The sequence below is a fragment of the Oryzias latipes genome, chromosome 3 (genome assembly GCF_053564925.1).
Source record: "Oryzias latipes strain Hd-rR chromosome 3, Olatipes_Hd-rR_3.1".
Lineage (NCBI taxonomy): Eukaryota > Metazoa > Chordata > Actinopteri > Beloniformes > Adrianichthyidae > Oryzias > Oryzias latipes.
In genome coordinates this window covers 5,573,517-5,592,109 of record NC_136239.1, presented here as the reverse complement: position 1 = coordinate 5,592,109, position 18,593 = coordinate 5,573,517, and the positions used below count along the sequence as shown (strand labels likewise).

General features: G+C 45.4%; 1 protein-coding gene across 5 annotated transcripts in view; it reads left to right on the top strand.

Moving 5' to 3' along the window:
• LOC101165132 (uncharacterized) overlaps positions 1 to 18,593 on the top strand; it is a 45,180-nt gene that overhangs the window by 14,529 nt on the left and 12,058 nt on the right. For 4 of the 5 annotated variants that reach the window (XR_013654757.1, XM_078944131.1, XM_078944130.1 and 1 more), the window contains exons 3-14: positions 2,400 to 2,494; positions 4,018 to 4,109; positions 5,289 to 5,580; positions 7,317 to 7,491; positions 7,619 to 7,746; positions 7,821 to 8,114; positions 12,001 to 12,294; positions 12,368 to 12,542; positions 12,616 to 12,743; positions 12,839 to 13,132; positions 13,214 to 13,312; positions 13,396 to 16,941. Coding sequence is in view for 4 of the 5 variants with exons in the window: in XM_078944131.1 (XP_078800257.1) it covers positions 2,407 to 2,494; positions 4,018 to 4,109; positions 5,289 to 5,580; positions 7,317 to 7,491; positions 7,619 to 7,746; positions 7,821 to 8,114; positions 12,001 to 12,294; positions 12,368 to 12,542; positions 12,616 to 12,743; positions 12,839 to 13,132; positions 13,214 to 13,312; positions 13,396 to 16,941 (5,605 nt within the window). In the remaining variant the exon portion in view is untranslated. Of the gene's footprint in view, positions 1 to 2,399; positions 2,495 to 4,017; positions 4,110 to 5,288; positions 5,581 to 7,316; positions 7,492 to 7,618; positions 7,747 to 7,820; positions 8,115 to 12,000; positions 12,295 to 12,367; positions 12,543 to 12,615; positions 12,744 to 12,838; positions 13,133 to 13,213; positions 13,313 to 13,395; positions 16,942 to 18,593 lie in introns of those variants that run through there. The other variant, XM_078944133.1, reaches the window with a different exon arrangement.

Here is an 18,593-nt window from a genome sequence, read left to right as displayed (position 1 = left end):
AAATGTTAAACTGCGCCTCTTTTTGCCTCCAACTGTCTCTAACTATCAGATGAAATGTCTTCAGTTCTCTGGAGGACCACAGTGTTCAGAGTCAGGAAAAGTCCTGCTCCACCATGTTCATCATGCAGTTCCTAATAAATTCCCAATCGGTTACACGTGCATGTGCACACTGCCACACTGCTCCCTGTCTGCTTCATCCCTCCTCCTAACGCACAGTGTATTGATGGACAGATGTCTTCCACTCGTTTTCGTGTCAGAATTTCACCTTTGAATGTAATATTTGTCTTTCCAGCAGATCTGGTATAATTGTTACAGCTTAAAATAATAATTTATTCAGATCAGTGGTTGTATCCCCCACATTCTCACCTTTATTCCTTTTATTCTCTTCCACCCCCCCTCCTCACATTCTTCCCCTCTCCTTCCCCACACAAACTAAATGTAACAAAAAAATAAAAAATAATAAAAAACAAAAAGGGGTTTATACAAATTTACACTCTGGTTTTTTCAAAGTTCTATAACCTCTTTTTGTGATAGTAAAACCTGTCCAACACAAAAAACCTTCAGCTCTAATCTGTTTGCTCAGCTGTTGGACAGAACAAGTTAGAAAGAAAAAACTCTTTCCAGTTGCTGCAGTTTTTCCCGCCGTTGGTTCCCAGTTTGACGCTCATAGTTAGCATGTCTCATCTGGTAGTGTCTCTGGATAATGAGCTCCTTAAAAAAACACAGATTCTTGGCATATTTGGCAGACACAGTTGTTTAGCATCTCTCTGAAAAAAAATCAAATTTCCACTTGTTCCAGATTGTCAGCCCTCACGGTCAACTGTCCTTTTTATTAATTCACAGTCCACGTTTTAGAAATGGGTTAGAAAGAGTTGTGTAACAGTGTTGTCACAGGTTTACAACGACTTACAGCATAAATTAGCCAATCACAACCATTAAATCCTACACACAGTTTTTAGAAAGTGCTATTATTGATTTTATGACAGGAGCCTGTGGAACTTTGAACGTGGGCCGTATTTGGCCCAGGGGCCGGACTTTGGACCTGCCTGATCTACATGGTAAAAGTGGGGGGTAATAATCTAAGAATGAGAAAAAAGAAGGAAATACATTTAAAAAAAAGTTTCATTAACAGAAATGTAACTAATAATAATAAAAGTAACTATTACAGAACCACTGAAAATCGTTGAAGCAGTTTGGACGACAAGGCTGCTCAGGATGGTCCCGGTGAAAGCGATCGATTAGATCCGGGTCCAGAATATGACGCCCCGGAACCCACTGTCGATCGGCAGGACCGTATCCCTCCCAATCTATGAGGTATTGGACTCCTCGCCCAACCCTTCTAGAAGCGAGAAGACGGCTGGTAGTATAGACTGGTCCCCCATCCACAAAACGGGGGGCTGGAGGAGATGGGACAGTGGAGTGGAGGGGACCGTCTCTCACAGGTTTTAGCTTGCTCACATGGAAGACTGGGTGGATCCGCAAGCTGCTCGGAAGGTCCAGTTGGACTGCCACGGGGTTGATGATCCGGGTGATAGTGAAGGGACCAATATACCGGGGATGCAATTTCGCACATCGGATGAAGAAAGCCACACTCTGGCCCCCACCTTGTATTCAGGAGCAGCCGATCTGTGGCGGTTAGCCACTGCAGTGAACTGTTCCTGATTCTGCAGAAGTTGGCGACGGTATCTGCTCCATGTACGTGTCTGTTAATGAAACTACTAAGATGTTGTAATAAGACTCGAGTTTCTGACAAACCTTGACAGGTGATGAAGTTCTCAGACTGTAACGGGTTCAGTCTCTTTGTGTTTATTTCCTGTACAGGTTTGAGTTACTTCCTCTTTTATTTTGTAGTATTTTTCTGTTTTGTTGTTTCAAGTTTTACCTTTCCCCATCAGTCCTGAGTGTTTCCACCTGTGTCTTGTTGCCTAATATGTATTTCAGTCTTTTCTTTCCCTTCCTCCTGTGCTGGTCCATATTCTGCTCTTCCCCAGTTTTTGAGTATCATGAGTGTTTCGAGTTTCGAGTTTTGGTTTGCCTGCTTTAGCAGTGGTTTTGGTTTGTGTTATTAAAAGCCCTTGTTCCTGGAACTCCTGCCTCCTCTCCTTTCTGCACCTGGGTGCTTCAACCTTCCCCCACCGTGACACAGACCTTCATTACCTGCTTCATACACATGAATGAGGCCGTCACAAGGGACTTTATTTAACTCTGGAACCAAATCCGCACCCTGGTGGACTCAGACAGCTGAACTCATCAAAACACGAAAAGACACAACAACAATGAGATGGAGGAATCAGAGTGTAAATCCTAACATTTGAACTGGGGTTGGGGTAGCAGATACAGATGTCAGATGTTAAAGGAGGAGCGGTGAGATGACAGTCTGGATTTGTCCTGGTTTGCAGGTGAGCCATGATCAGACTGACCCTGCTGACGTCTCTCAGTCTCAGCCTCGTCTCAGCAGCGTTTGACTACATTTCTGAGGCGCACTCCTTCATGGGTAAGAACATCCAGGTGGCAATGCTGCAGCCCGGTGGGGGGCGACACTAGTGAGGGCTTGTTAACCCTTGTGCTCTCTTGTGGGGTCCAGATGACCCCACAAGATAGGACAAGGGGTAAGAACTGCATCACATGACTTTTCATGCTGTTGCTCTGTGGTGCAGAGGTGGAGCAGTCCACCTCTGATCAAATGGTCACAGGTTCAGTTCCTGCCTTTTTGTCCGCTCACATGTCAAAGTGTCCTTAAGCAAGCTAATGAAAACAACACAACACGTCGCCATCAGTGTGTGAATGTGTGGGTGAATGTGACTGTAAAGAGCTTTGAACCTTCCAGAAAGGTAGAAAGGCGCTATATAGTTACACGCCATCTACGATTACTGAGAATATTGGTGTATAGGTGAGAACATCCAAGTGAGACCAAAAAGCTATTTTCAGGAGCCTCAGTTAAAGTTAAGGACCCGAAAACAGCAAACCAGCGACAAAATCACAAGTTCCCAATAGAAACTCAAACAAACATGAGGTCAGGATTCTGTGTTCAAATGTTGCTGTGATTTACAGATTTCAGGTGGAACCCATTGACTGTATCTGAGACCTGGAATGACTGAGTGAGACCTCACCCACAGAAAATGGCTCACTTCCCGCTCCAGCCAAACAAAGTCAATTCAGTCACCATTTTTCCGCGATAAAAAAGCCGCCATTTGGAGTCAGACCACGTCAGTGAGCAGAGATTGGTCCAAGTTGGTCTGAGTCGACGTTTCTATGGCAACCACTGTCACCAATCAGGAGTGGGCTTGTTGGAATGCCGCACCCCTACCACGTAAAAGAGGGCTACAAAAAATCAGTCAAACACTTTGAACGGGAGCCAGGAGGAACCACCTACCTTTTTTGAGGCACCTGATTGGCCAGTTTATAACTTGAATAACCTTAAATACAAATATGAAAAAGAGTATTTTCTTTTGTCTTATTTTTATTGTGAAGCACTTTGGTACGTTAAAAGAGTATAAAAGTGCTTTTATAAATAAAGATTCGTTCATTCATGCATTCAATTATCAAGAATATGTTTAAAAAAAAAAAAGGTTATTCTGACAGAATGACTGAGTAACAGCTGTTGATTTCTCTGTGGACATGGGTCTATGGGATTTGGGTTTTTTGGAACCAGCAAGTACTTCCTGTTTGGAACGCCAGCGAGGAGGTGTTACTCAGTCCAGTTCTCATATACAGTCAACAGAGGAATCCCCAAAAAGGTCTTCTGAGTTAGTGAGATTAGCAAAGACAGTAAAGAAATCTGTTGGGAATGAAAAAAAACAAATAAAAGTTGACACCGATCTCTTTAAACAGAAACTAAGTGTTTATTTTTAGCAAACATGAATGGCAAACTGACTTGTGATTTTTTTTTTTGTTTTCAGATTGAATCTGTAATTTAGATCATCTATTTGATGGTTACTGTGCTAAAACATCCACAGAAAGTGAGCAGAATGGAGTCTACCTGACTTAAGCTACAGTAAAGTGTTGTTTTTCTCCCAGATCCGGAAGATGTCCTTAGTGTGGACATCCCTCTGGAGGAGCCGCAGCGCCCCCTGCTGGGATCTTCACTGGTACTGCCATGCTTCTTTCAGGTGCGAGACAAAGAACAACCTGCTGACGGTCAGCATTTAGGAGATGAAATGTTCCCAAACCGCGTCAGACCTTCCCAACCCCAATTTAACATGAGAGGCACCTGTTTTTAACAATACATTTATTAAAGAAGGAAACACGTTTTGTGCTTCTGCAGGAAAAAATGAAAAACATGGTTTATGTCTTTTTCTGCTAATGAGATCATTCAGAACAGAGATAACAGGGAAAAAAGGTTTAAACTGAGAAATGCAGAGTTCCAAAGTTTCTACTTTTTGTTGGGAGGATTTTTAAGGTGTTTGCTTTTATTCACACCTATGAACAGATGTGAGACTAGGTGTTCATCTCTGAGCTGATCTAAACTGTCCTTTTTTGCTACAGTATTGTTCGCCATTTTTGTTGCACTGCTGATTTTTGGCTGGGGGTGTGGGGGACTGTAAGCTAGTGGGAGAGAGTGTAAAGTAGGGGTGTCAGACTCCAGGACCGGCCTCCTGCTGGTTTTCCAGAAATCCCGCCTTATGGGCTGCTGATTACCTGGATCAGGTGTGTTTAGCCACCAAGGGGCTTCTATGGCAGGTTTGCCAGAAAATGTAGGACATCAAGACAAGATTGACACTCCTGATAACAGATGTGTGATGGGAGGTGGGGCTGGGAGCTGACTCTGCACCAAAGGCCCAACCTTTTGCGACAAACTCCTGCCGCTCTGCAGAAACTAGGTCCTAGGAAACGACACAGTTTTTTTCTTTCGGGTAAAAACGGCATCATTGTAATTCAACTTTAAAATTTGTGAAATGAAACTCCAGGTTTTTCTTCTCTTCTTTTCTAAAAATCTTTCTACTGCCTCCTACCTAAAAAAACAAAAAAACTAGAAATATATTTAATCACAGAAATGTATTTAATCAAATCCTCCCACCTTCGTTATCATCGGTATGTTGTTGGGGTCTAAAATTTAGATAAGTGAGTGGTGTTTTTCGAGACGCAACCAAATGATTTATTTGTTTTCCAGAAGAGAAATAGTATCTCAAGTAGAAAACAGTCTCGAATTCATAAATTAATGCAGTAACTGTTAACAATATGGTTGTAAAGGTGGGGGGCAGGTTGGTAAAAGGTGGGGGGGGACCTCTGTGCTCATATCATCTGAGCTGTTCAAACCCAGAGAAGAATCAAATATGTTTTCTCTGCAGGATCATACTGTTCCTGACCCCGGAGCCCCCGTCATTCCACCCCTGTCTCATCGCATCAAGTGGAGCTTCGTCACCAAGAAGAATGTCTCCACCGTCTTGGTGGCTTTGGGGGGGCAGGTGCGCATCGGCAAAGGTTATCTGGACCGAGTTCAGCTGCTGAACTACCCCCAGACTCCAGAGGACGCCAGCATCCGGATATCTGAGCTGCGCTCCAGCGACACAGGCGTGTACAGCTGTGAGGTGCAGCTCGGTATCGAAGACGACCACGACTTTGTACAAGTCTACGTCACAGGTGTCCACTGCTTCCTGCTTAAATCTCTGGTTCGGAGTCACAGTTAGCCTCTACTTCCTGCTTCTGTCTGTTGCCATGACAACCCCCACACACTATTTCTTTGCTGATGCACTCATGTCACCAGCTGCAGCACTTGCTTCATAAGATGAAAAACTGTATGACTGTAGAGGGCCTCTGTTTGGATGAAGAGGTTTCACGTTTCATGAAACTTCGACTCAAACCAAAGAGTTTAACACACATTTGCTCTCAGGCTCTTCCTGTTCTCTCAGAGGGTTGGTCTCCTGAGAAGATTCAGACTTCAGGGTCCCCAAATTCAGACCCCCAAGAAGTTGTTTTCCTTTTTTTTTTCTTCTAAAGTCTTACAGGATCCATCTCAGTTTATTGAAGGGTCAAAAGACTTTTGCAGAATACAGGTGAGGATTTTCAAAGAGACAATATTTTTTCCATCTGTGATGTTGATTTGAAGCAGTGCCCATGGCAGACGAGCAGAACTGCTTGGAGCTTCACCTTCTATCTTAAAGGAGAGCCAGGTCATTTGCTACCCATATCTGTGATCTTAACCACTTCCCATGACACACAGCTCAAAGTCATAATGGGGAGGGGAGGGGGGGGGCATGGATGGACAGGTAAACTGAGAGAATTGTCTTCAGACTCAGCTCTGTCCGCTGCTCAAGGCTGAAACAGCACAGCATCCACTTCACTGCAGACGCACCGATCACACCAATCTGTTCACAGAAGTGATACTTAAACTCCTCCGTCTGGGGACAAGACTCATTTCTAACCGGAAGGACGTATTGCTTCTGTTTTTAGCTTCAGACTTGAATGTGCGGCTTCAGAGAGATCAAGAGGAAGCCAGAAATAGAACATTCTGCAAACAGCAGAGACGGCTCCTGAGGTTTCCAGAGACAAAAACAGTCTCCATAAAGCCTTTGTCCATAAAAATGAGGAACAGAGTCTGAGAAAGTTCATGCGTGCTCTGCCTTCACTCAAACACAGTGGGGTTAGAGGCCCTTCCCCCTGAAAATGATGGGAGGAGTGTAGATATTCCAAAAAAGATGGGCAGACAGAATGCATAGAGAAAAGGAAGCAGCTAAAATGCAGATGGTTTCATCCTGGAAATGCGGGTGTGAAGAGCTGTTTCTTCCACATCCGTGTTCATCAGCAGCGCAGAACGGGACATCATCTCAGAACACAGATTGATCTGGAGGCTTGACTTGACTGGAACACAGTCCTCTTTTCAAGATGTTCAGTTGTCTAAGATTCTGCAATGCCTTAGCCATGTGCACCCATAGGGTGTTGACCTGTGTGGGTGCTGCTGGTTTTGGGGATGTGGGGGGGTCATAGAGAGGAGCGACTGCATCTTGAGGGGAGCACAGGAGTGTCTCGCAGTTCCCCTTGAGGCCCATACGGTCACCTTAACGGCCACCATGAAAAATGGAATGTACCATTGTGGTAAATGTATCGTGAAGCACTTTTTAAGGAAAATGGAATTTACACACACTTATGACACATGGGTGATGCTGTCATATGGTGTCCTTTGTCAGGCTGCACAGAAGGAACCCGCAAGGAGCGCTCTCTCATCACTTGAACAGCATATCATGGGAACCATCCGCCCCAAATCCTACACATTGCACAGAATTTGGGAGGGGCAGGAGAGGGGCGGGTTGAAAAAGTTTATCCACCCGTGAAGACAGTAGTAACTAAGGATTGAGTTCTCCTTGGTTTTGTCTCCCCAGGTGTTGTCTTTCATTACCGTTCTTTCATGGGTCGCTACGCACTAACTTTCGAGGAGGCAAAGACGACCTGCTCCCAGAACAGTGCAGCCATAGCCTCACCCGAGCAGCTCCAGGCGGCCTACGATGACGGTTTCCACCAGTGTGATGCCGGCTGGATCTCTGACCAAACAGTCAGGTTGGATTCTCATGTTCTGGCTCTCCCAGCTTAAGAAAACATGTTATCATGTTTTCTTAAGCTGTTTTTTTCCTAAACACATCAACCATCAATAGAGGTTTCTAACTGTCTTTGTCTTGAACCCAAGATATCCAATCCACGATGTTCGAGTAAACTGTTTTGGTGACAAAGAAGACCTGCCTGGTGTGAGGAATTATGGAGTCAGGGACCCCAGAGAGAAGTATGATGTGTACTGCTTCGCTGAGAAGATGACGGGTAAACTATCAGAGTCGTGCATTCTTTGTGATTCAACAAAGTTGGACACTCATGGGAAGTCTTTTCTGCATCAGGCAGAGTTTTCTTCACCACCTCTGTGGAAAAGTTCACTGTCTCCGAGGCTGCACTGGCCTGCTCCCGTCACGGGGCCCAGTTAGCCACCACAGGTCAGCTCTACATCGCCTGGCAGGGGGGCATGGACGTTTGTAACACTGGCTGGCTTGCAGACCTGAGTGTCCGCTATCCCATTAATGTCCGCCGGCCGCAGTGTGGAGGTGGTCTGCTGGGGGTGCGAACAGTTTATCTTCATCCCAATCAGACGGGTTTTCCTCTGCCTGAGTCCAGACATGGTGCCTTCTGCTACGCAGGTGAGCTTTTTTTTTTCTATAGATAAAACTGTTTGAAGTGGGTGACACCAACATTTTAAAGTGAAACTTGTTCTTCACATTTGACCCATCCTCTGGGGGAGCGGGGAGCTGCAGACACGGCTTTGCCCAGAAACCATTTGGTGTGTTAACCCCTTAGTGCTGTCAGTCCCAGGGCGGTCACTCTTCCACAAGGCCACGGAACTAGTCAGTTTGAATGAATATCATAGTTATTCTAATGCTGCGTACACACCGGACCCATGTTGCACGTTCAAGAACGTACTGCACCCAGGTTCTTGAACATACTTTTAGTGTAAGGCATTCACACAGGTCTGTCACTGTCAGTACATGCGCTACTATCGGGTAATAGTAGCGCATGTACTGACAATTGGAAGAGGCTTGGAGCAAGGTATTGCAGCGGTACAAATCTGGTGAAACTTGCTCCGGGCTTTTTTTCTTTTACAGCTCTATTCCAATGATTGAAAGGCTATGGCAGAAAAAACACAATTATTAATTTCTCCTTTGAGATCATTTTTACAACGGTTGACACTTATCTGTATTGAAAAGGATGGCATCCACTCATTCCGACCAAATCAGAGTCACTGATGGTCACAGTTCAGAGTTGTCGCATTTTAGCAGCCAAGCCGTTGAACCTGTTGAACTTTCAGAATGCAATCGATGAACGCCCATTCTGCATGTAGAGCCAGCGACCGAACTTAAAAACTTGTGTAGCAGAAATTAGGGTTCATGTTTTTACATAGACTTTTCATTGAAAGTGGTCATTTGAACGCACGTTGCAGAGCCATAATCGAAAGTAGCATAAGATGTAACCATGAACGGACCGGATACGTTTGCTTGTCTCAGCATTTCTTTGCTTTTATTTTAGCTAATCTTAGCAGCTTGCAGAGAGTCAGTAGTTAAGTCCACAGTTTGTTGCAATCCTATTCATGCTAAATTCAATTCAATTCAATTCAATTTTATTTGTATAGCCCAAAATCACAACAACAGTCGTCTCGATGGGCTTCGAAGTAAAACATGAAATCAAAAGGATCACGAATACAAAGAGTTCAATAGAAAAATACTAAAATGAACTAACAAACTGACTAAGCTATACTGGCATCCCTGCCCTTAGACCCCCCTTCGCGGTAAGGAAAAACTCCCAAAAAAAACGGATTCCGGAAAAAACGAAGAAACCTCAGGGGTGCCCACATGAAGGAGGGATCCTCCCCCAGGACGGACAGGCGATTTACCAGAAATCTTAGAGAAGAATTAACTTATCTAAATCTACAACTACATATATAAAAGTCCAGCAGACGAGCTTCATCCAGCCGTGGTTGTGGGGACAGTCAAAGGCGCGAGTCGAGCCGGAGACAGGAACCACAGCCAGGTGTAGGAGCAGGAGCAGAGACGAGGTACTCGGTCAGGTACAGAGCAGAGACGAGCCAGAGATGAGCCAGAGGCAGGATCCACAGCCAGGTGTAGGAGCAGGAGCAAAGGCGAGGTAAACGGTCAGGAACTGGAGCACGGATGAGCCAACTGGAGTCTGGAAGCACTCCCACTCCCCAGGAGGGGAGAGGAAAAGAGGGACAATACATGAATCGCACTGCACCAAACAGAGGCATGGAGAACTAAATGATAAATTATGATCAAGAATAGAGGAGAGGAAGGGTAGAAGTAAAAAAGGAAAGAGGACAGAACCCCAGTGCACCATAGTTACCCCAGCTTCAACTTCTAGCAGCCTTTTAAAAGAAATAGTTATTATTAAGTTTAATTTAAACAAACTAACATTAAGTTAAATAATCTCTGAATACTAGCTAGTCTGACAATAAGCCTGTCCAAAGAGGAATGTTTTCAGTCTAGCTTTGAATGTAGAAACTGAGTCGGCCTCTCTTACATGAGCTGGGAGTTTATTCCATAAGACAGGGGCTTGGTGGCTAAACGCTCTACCTCCAACCGTACTTTTACTAATTCTAGGAACCACAAGCAGTCCTGCATTTTGCGAGCGAAGTGTTCTGATTGGTTGGTAAGGGACTATGAGGTCCTTAATATAGGACGGGGCCATTCCATGTAAGGCCTTATAGGTTAACAGGAGGATCTTGAACTTAATTCTAGAATCAACTGGGAGCCAATGGAGCGAAACTAACACAGGAGTGATGTGATCTCTTCTGCTGGTTCCAGCTAACAATCTAGCAGCTGCGTTCTGAACAAGCTGGAGACTTCTTAAGGAACTCTTAGGACACGCTGCTAACAAGGAGTTACAGTAATCCAGCCTCGACGTAACAAATGCATGGATGAGTTTTTCAGCATCACTCTTAGAAAGTATATTTCTGATCTTAGCAATATTTCGCAGGTGAAAAAAGGCAGTTCTGCATGCCTGAGATATGTGAGCCTTAAATGATAAATCCTGGTCAAGTAAAACCCCAAGGTTTCTAACTGTGGAATTGGGGGCTATACTTATACCATCCAGGGAGACTATCTGAGCAGACAGAGCATCTCTGAGGTTTTTAGGACCAAGTATAATGACCTCAGTTTTTTCTGGGTTCAAGAGGAGGTAATTAATTGTCATCCAGGTCTTGATGTCACTGATGCAGGCGTTCAGTTTCTCTATCTGGTCATTCTGGTCAGGCTTCATGGATAAATACAACTGCGTATCGTCGGCATAACAATGAAAATTAATGCTGTGTTTCCTGATTATGTTTCCTAGGGGTAGCATATAAAGCGTAAACAGGATCGGTCCCAAGACTGAGCCCTGTGGGACTCCATAGTTGACTCGAGTGCACTGAGAGGAATGGCCATTTACATTAACGAACTGATACCTATCAGACAGATAGGATTTAAACCACTGGAGAGCAGATCCTCTGATCCCTATGTCCTGCTCTAATCTATGGAGTAAAATACCGTGGTCGATTGTGTCAAAGGCAGCACTGAGGTCCAACAGGACCAGAATAGAAAGTAGTCCCTTTTCTGAGGCCAATAACAAGTCATTAGAGACTCTAACTAGTGCAGTTTCCGTACTGTGGTGAGGTCTATTCCCGACTGAAAGTCTTCAAAGTGGCTGTTGTCCTGTAGGTGGCAGTAAAGCTGCTTAACTACAACTCTTTCTAGGATTTTAGAAATAAAGGGCAGGTTTGATATCGGTCTATAGTTGGCCAAGATGCTAGGATGCATCTGCAGGAGAAAACTTCCATTTTATTTATGAGTAACAGGATGTAGGAGAATAGGAATAAAAACTAACAAACGTTACAAATGTGTGTGAAGAAGTTGATGATATTGGCATCAGTTCGCTGTGATCAGGTGAACAACTTGGGGCACGACAGGACATTACACAGACCTCATTAACTGTCACCCCAGCTGCTCTAATCCAAGCTGACAGCTGAATTGAAAGTAGCTGAATGTCTTGGTTAATGTTTCTTGTACATTTGTCCATCCTGGAAAAAAGTAGATGTCGAAAAGACAAAAAAAGTAAGTGGAATTTAGAATATTTCAGAGATGCTTCAGGAAAATATTTTAAAAATCTGAAAATCTTTAGCAATAATCACCAATTACAATATTCTGGCAAAAGTAAAACCTCTATCTGTTTGAGAGTACTGCCCCATCCCCCCAGGGGCAACACACAGAGATGACTAAGTCCATTCATGTCCAGAACTGGATGACCACGATGAACCGCAGAACGTTGTGTGACAAAGTTCTCCCAATAGAACAGACGTCTGTGGCCTCCCATCTGAGATCTTCAGATTTCAGCCGGCTTTAGAGTGAGCTGAAGTCAGCAGAAAAGACACGTGGATGTTCAGCAGAACCTTGACCATGAGATAGTTCTGGAACAAGGAAATCTTTGAAAATCCACCAAAGTCCATTCCTTCTGGAAATCAAGTTTTCCTGTCGTTTTCAGACTCTCCTGATGACAAGAGTTTGAACTCCGGTTCAGGTTCAGGGGACGAAAGTGGCCCTTGGAGAGTTTCCACTGTGACCAAAGACCCACAGCTGTTGTTTAGCTGGGTGACTTCTGAGAGTGAGGTTGTTGGAGAGATGGAGACTCAGGCCTCTTCTGCTCTAAATGTGACCAACTTTGAGAATCCCAAAATGTTGGTGTCCCCAACCGTGATCATCACTGAGGCTATGGAGGCCATCAACCGACCTGGTGTGGGGAAGGAGCCAAACACGGGCTCCACGATGCCCCCGGCTGGTAGGTGATGACCCCTGCAATGGAAGCTTTGGTGTTGACAAACTGACCATGAAACTTTGCATGCCCACTACAGGTGTGGTTTTTCATTACCGCTCACATACTGGACGATACACCTTCAACTTCTCCGAGGCGCAGCTGGCCTGTCAGAGCGTCGGAGGCTCCATCGCCTCCCCACAGCAGCTTCAGGCAGCGTATGAGTCTGGATACCACCAGTGCGATGCTGGCTGGCTCCTGGACCAAACTGTGAGGTAAATCTGAAATGGGTTTTCACAGAAGTAAACTGCATTTCCAAAACTCTAGCTTTAGTCAGCTCCTTTGCAGGTACTCCATCGTAGTGCCTCGAGACAAGTGTGCTGGAGATCTGGGAGATCAGCCTGGAGTTCGCTCATATGGAATGAGGCCAGCAGACGAGAGATATGATGTCTACTGCTACATTGAAGACCTCAGAGGTAGCATCTTCCTGCTGATGATCCTTTAAACTATCAAGGATTAAGGGGTTATTTCTTTGTTGTTGTTTAGTAACCTTTCCTGTTCTGCTCTCCAGGAGAAGTGTTCCATCTGGAATCTGCTGACGGTCTTACTTATGACCAGGCTGTTCTCAGCTGCCAGGAGCATGGTGGCATTCTGGCTTCCACAGGAGAGCTCTATGCAGCCTGGAAAACAGGCTTTGACAAGTGTCGAGCAGGCTGGCTGCAGGATGGCAGCGTTCGCTACCCCATCAACATCCCCCGAGCTCGATGTGGTGGGGGGAAACATGGAGTTCACACTGTTTACGCTCACCCGAACCAGACAGGTTTTCCTCCGCGTGAGGACAGATATGATGCATACTGCATACGAAGTGAGCTTTTGGTCCAAAAAAACACTCTCTATGAACAATATCAGCATCATCTTATAAATAATAACTGTTGCACTTCCACAGTGAACATTCTGCTGACGGCAAATGAAACAGGACCGAACGCCACAGACAACCATAACAAGCAGCTAAATCACACGTCGGTAGCTGATTCATTCAGGCTTTGTAAGGTGTCTTTGCCAAATGTTCATCGTAAAGACAGTTTTCTCCTGCAGAACTCTCACTGTCTCTTTTACATGTCCCCTCAGCTCTCTCCTCCATTGTTCCCTCTGTCTATGTGGAGATGTCTGGCTCTGGTTCAGGCGCAGAAAACACTGCCCCAGAGTTTGCAGGAGGATGCATTTTTATGAATCACTGTGGGGAGCTCTCTGGTTCTGATTTTGGAGATCAAATAATCTCTGGAGATTACACTAGTTCTACAGATCCACCTGGCGGTGTGGTCACAAACAGTTCAGGGTCAGGTCTAAGTGGATCCAGAATTACAGATACATCAGGATCAAGTCTCAGTGAATCTGACAACATGGATGGGTCAGGGGCGGGTCTAAGTGGATCCAGCAACATTAATGGTTCAAGATCTGGTTTTAATGGAACCAACCATGTAGATAGTTTAGGATCAGGCCTCAGTGGATCTACCAGTATGGATGGTTTGGAATCAGGTCTCAGTGGCTCTAACAGTACAGATGATACAGGATCAGGTCTCGGTGGCTCTAACAGTACAGACTATACAGGATCAGGTCTCAGTGGATCCAACAGTACAGACGATACAGGATCAGGTCTCAGTGGATCCAACATTACAAATAATTCAGGATCACGTCTCAGTGGATCAGACAGGACAGATGATCCAGGATCAGGTCTCAGTGGATCAACCCGAACAGATGATCCAGGATCAGGTCTCCGTGGATCCAACATTACAGATAATTCAGGATCAGGTCTCAGTGGATCAGACAGGACAGATGATCCAGGATCAGGTCTCAGTGGATCAACCCGAACAGATGATCCAGGATCAGGTCTCAGTGGATCCAAGATCACAGAAAACTCTGGGTCAAGTCACAGTGGATTCAGCAGCATTGATGGTTCAGGTTCAGGTTTTATTGGACCCAGTGGCGTGGACAATTCAGGCTCAGGTCTCAGTGGATTAAGCAGTGTTGATAGCTCAGGTTTGGGTCTCAGTGGATCCAACAGTACAGACGATAAAGGATCAGGTCTCAGTGGCTCTAACAGTACAGACTATACAGGATCAGGTCTCAGTGGCTCTAACAGTACAAATGATACAGGATCAGGTCTCAGTGGATCCAACATTACAAATAATTCAGGATCACGTCTCAGTGGATCAGACAGGACAGATGATCCAGGATCAGGTCTCAGTGGATCAACCCGAACAGATGATCCAGGATCAGGTCTCCGTGGATCCAACATTACAGATAATTCAGGATCAGGTCTCAGTGGATCAGACAGGACAGATGATCCAGGATCAGGTCTCAGTGGATCAACCCGAACAGATGATCCAGGATCAGGTCTCAGTGGATCCAACATCACAGAAAACTCTGGGTCAAGTCACAGTGGATTCAGCAGCATTGATGGTTCAGGTTCAGGTTTTATTGGACCCAGTGGCGTGGACAATTCAGGCTCAGGTCTCAGTGGATTAAGCAGTGTTGATAGCTCAGGTTTGGGTCTCAGTGGATCCAACAGTACAGACGATAAAGGATCAGGTCTCAGTGGCTCTAACAGTACAGACTATACAGGATCAGGTCTCAGTGGCTCTAACAGTACAAATGATACAGGATCAGGTCTCAGTGGATCCAACAGTACAGATGATACAGGATCAGGTGTCAGTGGCTCTAACAGTACAGACAATACAGGATCTGGTCTCAGTGGATCAAACATTACAGATAATTCAGGATCAGGTCTCAGTGGATCAGACAGGACAGATGATCCAGGATCAGGTCTCAGTGGATCAACCCGAACAGATTATGCAGGATCAGGTCTCAGTGGATCCAACATCACGGAAAACTCTGGGTCAAGTCACAGTGGATTCAGCAGCATTGATGGTTCAGGTTCAGGTTTTAGTGGACCCAGTGGCATGGACAATTCAGGCTCAGTTCTCAGTGGATTAAGCAGTGTTGATAGCTCAGGTTTGGGTCTCAGTGGATCCAACAGTACAGACGATAAAGGATCAGGTCTCAGTGGATTAAGCAGTGTTGATAGCTCAGGTTTGGGTCTCAGTGGATCCAACAGTACATATGATAAAGGATCAGGTCTCAGTGGCTCTAACAGTACAGACGATACAGGATCAGGTCTCAGAGGATCCAACAGTACAGATGATCCAGGATCAGGTGTCAGTGGATCATACAGGACAGAAAATTCTGGATCAGGTCTCAGTGGATCAGACAGGACAGATAATTCAGGATCAGGTCTCAGTGGATCAGACAGGACAGATGATCCAGGATCAGGTCTCAGTGAATCCAACATCACAGAAAACTCTGGGTCAGGTCACAGTGGATTCAGCAGCATTGATGGTTCAGGTTCAGGTTTTAGTGGACCCAGTGGCGTGGACAATTCAGGCTCAGGTCTCAGTGGATTAAGCAGTGTTGATAGCTCAGGTTTGGGTCTCGGTGGATCCAGCACCATTATTGCTATAGGATCGGCTCTTAGTGGTTATAGCAACTTCGATGATTCAGGGTCAGGTCTCAGTGGATCCAGCAGTACCGATGGTTTAGAATCAGGTCTCAGTGGATCTAGCAGTGCTGATGGTTCTGGGTCAACTCTCAATGGGGGAGGATACAACATCCCAGTTGTCTTGTCAAAACTGGAGAGCTTTGCTTTAGAAGGTGGCTCAGCTTTATCACGTGAAGTTAAGGAAGGAAGACCAGCAATCCTCTTCTTCCCCTCATCCGTTGAAGGCTCTGGGGAGCCCAGTGGTAGTAGGAATCTGTCCTGGTCCGGCCCTAAGACTGGTTTGGCTTCTGTAGACAGTGGATTTTCTGTAGAAAGTTCTGGAGGGAGTAAAGCATTATCTGGCACAACATCGGGTTTCATTTTGCACCAGGACTTTTCTGGGTTCAAAGGATTTACTTCAGGATCTTTATCTGGAAGTGGAAGTGGGCAGACACGTGAGTTTGAAGGCAGTGGAAACCCTCAGATCTTCCTGATACACGATAAACTGATGGATGCATCTGTAAACCAGAAGCAGCATGAGCTTGGAGGTGGTCCACCAGTCCTTAGTGGTTCAGGAGATTTTTCAGGATCTGGGATTCTAGGTGGGTCCTTCAGTGATTCTGACCCTGAAAGTGTCTCTGTATTGTCCTCTGATGTGACCTCCATAGGCTCAGGAATTCCAGAAGTCAGTGTGTCTTCTGCTGCAGAGCACAAACAAGCCTCTGAGATTTTGTTGCACAGCTCTGGACAGGGAGGTGAGATTCAGCTGTCTGGACTTAGGGGCTCAACTTTTGTTTCTCAGTCTGTTTCTGGATTTTCTCGATCTGATATTCCATCAAATGAAGATAAAGTAAAGAATTTGTTTCTGAGAGAAGATCCTAATAGACAAAGAAAGTCTCGTGAACGTGGGTCAGAGGACCACAGTGGGGATGGAAGTCAAAGTGGTAATGGAGATGCAATAGCAACCACAGCCTTCTTTTTGGGAGAAACATCAGGGCATAAGCAAGCAGAAGCAACCACAAAACCAGAGAAGGTGACGGAGGTACCTGTGGATGGGTCTGAACATGTTCCAGCAGGACTGGAAGCTCGTCTCATCACTGCTGAGCCTGCTTTCGAGGAGACCTCAAGGATCACAGAAGGTGATGGTTCATGTCAGTGACTCTGTGAACAAATTAGTGTCTTTTTCATTCAATCAAAGAAACTGAAGGGCAACAAACATGACACAAGTATACACTCGAGCTGTTTGAAACTGTCAACCAGTGAGATAAAACACTTTATAGATCATGTGATCAGTCGGCCAGCAGTAGAGTTAAAGCCTGAATGCAGTCAAAGCAGACAAGTGCTTCAGTGGTTGTAGGCATTTGCTCTGCAAGGTCACTAGCCAGCCCACTAAAGGGTTTTTCTTTCATTGCTGAATTGCACAAATTTCCCCCATTTTCTTTATCAGATCCATCTTGCTAGGACAGGGTTGGACCCCCTTTTTCCGTCAGAACTGCCTTAATCCTTGGTGACACAAATTCACCTTCATGATCCCAATCTCCAGTTCCACCACATCCCAAAGGTGCTCTTTCGGGTTGAATCTAGTGACTGTGGAGACCATTTGAGTCCAGTGAACTCATTGTCATATTCTAGAAACTAGTCTGAAATGATTCCAGCTTTATGACATGGCGCCTTATCCTGCTTGAAGTGACCATTAGAAGATGTTACACTGTGAAAGGGATGGACATGGTCCACAACAATGCTCAGATAGGCTGTGGCGTTGGAACAATGCTCAGTTGGTATAAAGGGGCCCAGAGTGTACCAAGAAAATATCCGCGACACGATTACACCACCACCAGCCTGAACCATTGATTTAAGGCAGGATGGATCTTTGATTTCATGTTGTTGACGGCAAATTCTGACCCTACACTCTGAATGTTGCAGCAGAATAGCTGACTCATTAGACCAGACAACGTTTTTTCAATCTTCTATTGTCCAGTTTTGGTGAGTCTGTGTGAGTTCTTAGGAACAGCACGCTGGGAACTATGTTGACCTTGGCGTATTGCTCACCTTGTCTTCTTGACGATCATAATTTCTGTGGGAGGTGACCCGACACTCATCAGTGAACAGGGCGGTAGACCATTGCAGCATCGTCCAGGTCACATGGTCTTGTACTATAACTCTTCACGGTGGTGTTTTGGTGTCAGGGGAGTCACCGTCTATCATTCTAGTCGGTTGTGAATGGTTTGTCTGGAAACCCTAGTAGCCCTCACATCTGGTAAAGGGGCCTGGAGCTGTGTGGCGTGCATGTATGAGTTCACAGGTCCTTATGTTCTGGACATGGGTGTGGTCTGTCACTGGCTCCAATCCTGGGTCTGTCCAAAACTCTGCCAGTAGTTCTGAGTCTTGAACACTTTGTCAGGGAACAGGTTATGACTTAGATCTTGGAGCATGTCTTTGTGCTGCAGACCCTAAAAGTGTCGGTGCTTAACTTGCAAACCACTGTAATCAGGAGGCACCTTACCACTGAGCGATTTGGTTCTATATTCTATATTCTATATTCTTTCCTCCAAACAAAAAGCCTTGGGTCCTTCTTTTTTTCCGCCAATGATTTAACCCCAGTCCTCTTCATCTATGTTTACTCTTTGTGCCGGTTCTAGTTCTGTCTCAGGATCATGGGCCTGGGGTTCTCCCAGTCCTGTGGGGGCATTAGTGTTTGGATTCAGGGCTTTGCTGGGTAAAGGCTAGGGGGTGAAGTTAAAAGTATGAGTTTGTTGTTCTTCAAAAACCTGAGAAAAAAAACGGAGGCTTT